Source organism: Canis lupus, chromosome 33 (genome assembly GCF_003254725.2).
Source record: "Canis lupus dingo isolate Sandy chromosome 33, ASM325472v2, whole genome shotgun sequence".
Taxonomy (NCBI): Eukaryota; Metazoa; Chordata; class Mammalia; order Carnivora; family Canidae; genus Canis; species Canis lupus.
Window position 1 is genome coordinate 29,871,958 of NC_064275.1, and position 4,145 is coordinate 29,876,102.

Sequence of the window (4,145 nt, forward strand, 5' to 3'; positions counted from 1 at the left end):
TGTCGTCTTTGCCCCACACGGAATCTTTGATCAGATGTCGCTCGTGTCAGTGTTTCCAGAAAGGAAGGGGCGGCGTCCACACTGAGCCGGACACCGGAGTAGCAGCTGAGGGAGGCCGCGGCTTCCTGGTCCCGGGAGGGGGGTGAGCCGGCCCCCCGAGGAGCGCACGGGCCGGCCCCTCCCTGCCCTGTGTCCTTGCATTGACCCCTGAGCTTGTCCAGGGGCGGCCGAGGCCTGAGCGGGCCCAGCGGGCCGTGGCCTCTCGTCTTTCGGTCTTTGACTTTGGGTTCCTAAAACCTAGGGAGGGAAATGAGCTCGTTCCCCAGGAGGGAAATGAAACTCCTGAAGACTCCCCCAGCCGCCAGCTGACGTGGGGCAAGAGGACGATTCCCAGTTCGGGCCCCAAAGGAAATCCCCTCCGGGTCATGTGCTGAGGCCGAAGGGGGGGCGGCGGGGTGAAGGGGGAGCCACCCCAGGCGGAGGTCGCTCGGGAGCCTTCCCCGAAGGGGGGCCCAAGACACCCTGGGGATGGGGATGGGGTGGGAGGGCTGCGGCGCCGAGGAGAGACCTTGCAAGTAAGGGAGGTCGGAGGGGCCAACACTTGCTCCGTGTTTAGGGAAACTGAGCGGATCGGCCTGGATGGAGCCGCCGTCTCCCCAGCCCCAGCCGTGCAGACGCCGAGAGGAGGGAAGGCCGAGGGACAGGAGGCGGCCCGGCCCTGACGCCATGAACAAGCAGGAGGCCGAGAAGGCGGCCAGTCCCCTGTTGGAGAAAAGGCCCGAGAGTCTTGGCCTGGGACAGGACTGCGGCCCAAGAGGGCCTTGCCTGCCTCGCCAACTGGCCTCACGACGGGAGCTGCGGCGCCAGAGGGCTGGTCTCCAGACGCGTCCACAAGCGTCTCCCGTGAGTCCACCCGGGCCGTGCACCGCCAACGGCCACTCAGCTGCCTCAGCCGGGCCCGACTGCAGACGAGGCGAGGAAGAAGCAGAGGTCGTTGGCCTGGGCTGAGAAGAAAGTTGTGGGCAAAGACATTGCTCCACTCAGAGGCTGCCGTCCTCCAGGCTGGGATCCAACTGTCGCTAGAAGGTTCAGCTGGTAGTGATTGCACGTGACGTGGATCCCATCGAGCTGGTGTCCTCCTGTCTGTCCTGCGTGGTGGGATGGGGTCCCCATCGCGTTAGCAAGGGGAGCGCCGGGAAGGGGCGCCTGGTCCCCGTGAAGACCTGCCCCTCTGTCGCCCTCACACAGGTTAACTCGGAAGACGGAGGAGCTCTGGCTAAGCTGATGAAGCCGTCGGCACCAAGCACGACAGATACGATGTCCACCCTCACTGGGGTGGCTCACACGGCCAAGCTGGAAAAGACAAAGGCTAAAGAACTGGCCTCCAAACTGGGCTGAGCGGACGCTGGTTGAATCTTCTGTGCAGAAAAGTAATGAGAAGTTCTCTTTCAAATAAGAAAAAAAAGACTGGATGAAACCCGCGTGTAGATGCACGTCGAAGAATGGAAGGTAACACTGAGGAGAGGCCACGGGCGAGACCAGGCTCCATGAGGCATCTGGACTTTCTCCTCCAGTTGAGAAGTACCCAGGTCCTTGCTTTTACCTCAGGCTCCTCGGAAATCCTGGTGTCCTGCTTGACACAAAACTTGGCTTTGTCACGGTTGAGGAGATGAGCACAGGCCCCGCACACGGAGAGGGCTCAAGGCAAAAGGCACGTGGTCCCCCGACTCCCAGCACCCCAAGGAGGGATGAGCCTGGCTGGGCAGGGGGTTCGCAGCCGGGGTGGATTCCGGGGGAGGCACCCTCACCTGCTCTGCCCTGAGCGGCCTGCTCGGGAGGGGGTCCGGCCCTGGGCTGTGCAGCCGGGCTCACGGCCTTCTGGAAGGAAAACAGTGTCGTTTTCATTGATGTCAGCTCTCGTCGTCGTAGGTCCGTTCAGCTTGCTCCCGACTGGACGGAGACGTTGGTGCTGTTTGCCCACAGCCTGGCTTGTCCCCGCTCATCCATCAAGACCGTTTTTTTTTTTTTTTTTTTTTATGATAGTCACACAGAGAGAGAGAGAGAGAGAGAGGCAGAGACACAGGCAGAGGGAGAAGCAGGCTCCATGCACCGGGAGCCCGACGTGGGATTCGATCCCGGGTCTCCAGGATCGCGCCCTGGGCCAAAGGCAGTCGCCAAACCACTGCGCCACCCAGGGATCCCCAGGACCGTTTATTTTCTAAGGACTTTTTTGAGGGGCAGCAGCTCCCGTCCTCAGAAGAGATTCTGTGAAGATCCTAAACGTATAAAACATTTACAAGTGGAATTGCTTGGGGTAAGGAGGGGACGGATTGCCTGGAGTCCCACGGGTAAGTCTTTAGGTACCTAAGGACCCCCCAAACCTGTTGAACCTGGTTTTCAGGTAAGAAAGGCAACGGCAAGCCATGAAAGGGCGATCCTATATACACTTGAGAAAGATGCCCGTGGCTGCCGGGTGGGACCTACATTGGAGATAGCCCCGTTGAAGGTGGCTACCGGAACAGTCCAGATGTGGGCCGAGGGTTCTAGACCCAGGGCAGCGGCAGAAAGCATGAAGACCTGGTTTGGATTCAAGAAACGTTCCCGAGCTCAGGTGCCTGGGTGGCTCGGGCAGCTAAGCGAACGACTCTCCATTTCAGTTCGGGGTGTGATCTCTGGGTTGTGGGATCGAGCCCTGTGTCGGGCTCCACACTCAGTGGGAAGTCTGCTAGGGTTCCTCTCCCGCTCCCTCAGCCCCGTGCCCCCGGCTCACAAGAGTGTGTGTATGTGTACAAAAACACCTACACACTCTCTCCCTAAAATAAATAAATAAAAATCTTTTTTTTTTTTTTTTTTAAGAAAAGATTTCTGAATTAGAATCAGCAGGAATGGGTGACCAATTGGATGTGAGTGGTGGAGTCTTCAGGGGCTGGACGTCCTGGACGCAGGCAGGATGTTAATAACATTAACAGTGATAACCATACAGGGAGAGACACTGGCTAGGAATTAAATTTAGGATACAGGGACGCCTGGGTAGCTCAGTGGTTGAGCATCTGCCTTTGGCTCAGGGCGTGATCCTAGGATCTGGGATCAAGTCCCACATCAGGCTCCCTGCATGGAGCCTGCTTCTCCCTCTGCCTGTATCTCTACTTCTCTCTGTGTGTGTCTCTCATGAATAAATAAATAAAATCTTTAAAAATAAAAAATAAAAAATAAATAAATTTAGGATACATTGTGTTGCAGCCACTCTGGGAGGAGTTGATTCAACAGCAGACAGTTAAGAATATAAGTCTGGATCTTCCTGGGAAGGTCTTGGGAGAGAATGTCGGAGCTAGAGATTATAATCCAGGAGTTATCAAGATGTAGGTAGACACAAAAGACATAGGAGTAGAAAATGCATACCACACAAAGAAAAAGGCCTGGAAGAGAGTCTTTGTTCTCTTTCATTTGACTTTTATTTAGTTTTTTCATCAACATCATCATTATTACCATTATGAATAAATATTTGGGGGGAGCAAAGACAATCTGCTGGGTGTTTGGAGCAGGAAGGACTTGCTCTTGTTTTCTTAGGATGGACATTCCAAGGATAATAATGCCATACGGAATCACAAATCAACAGGCTCCAAGCGATGCAAGCCAGCCCTCCAGGATACTTCAGCCCTCTCGCTCTGATGGGAAAGAACAGAACTGGAGATGCCTTCTCTGCCCCTCCGAGGGTGGCTGCCTGCATTTCTCACTTGGGAGGCAGCAGACGCTGTAAATATTTTGCCTTCTCCACTGGACTCAAGCTCCTTGAGAACAGGAGCTGTGAGATAATGCACATAAAGCTCTTAACCATAGTGCCTGGCACCCCTGTGATGGCGGCTATTATTAATTCTATTACTCTATTGACCCCTTGTCAAGAGCTGGCAGGGAATGTTGTACATCTCAGGTGCAAAAAAACTCATCCATGAACCTAAGATCAAGAGTTCATGGCACTCTGAAAGTCCACCACAGAGCAATATCTCTTCTTTCTTCTTTCTTCTTCTTTTCTTTCTTTTCTTTTCTTTTCTTTTCTTTTCTTTTCTTTTCTTTTCTTTTCTTTCTTTTCTTTTCTTCTTTCTTTCTTTCTTTCTTTCTTTCTTTCTTTCTTTCTTTCTTTCTTTCTT

The 4,145-nt window shown here is 54.2% G+C and overlaps 1 protein-coding gene across 1 annotated transcript; it reads left to right on the forward strand.

Annotated features, from left to right (window-relative positions):
* Positions 1 to 639: 639 nt before the first annotated feature.
* LOC112641527 (60S ribosomal protein L7a-like) lies at positions 640 to 1,398 on the forward strand. The gene is made up of 2 exons (XM_025418651.3): positions 640 to 990; positions 1,084 to 1,398. Exons 1-2 carry the CDS (start codon positions 640 to 642, stop codon positions 1,396 to 1,398), a joined length of 666 nt encoding a protein of 221 aa, XP_025274436.3.
* Positions 1,399 to 4,145: the final 2,747 nt, after the last annotated feature.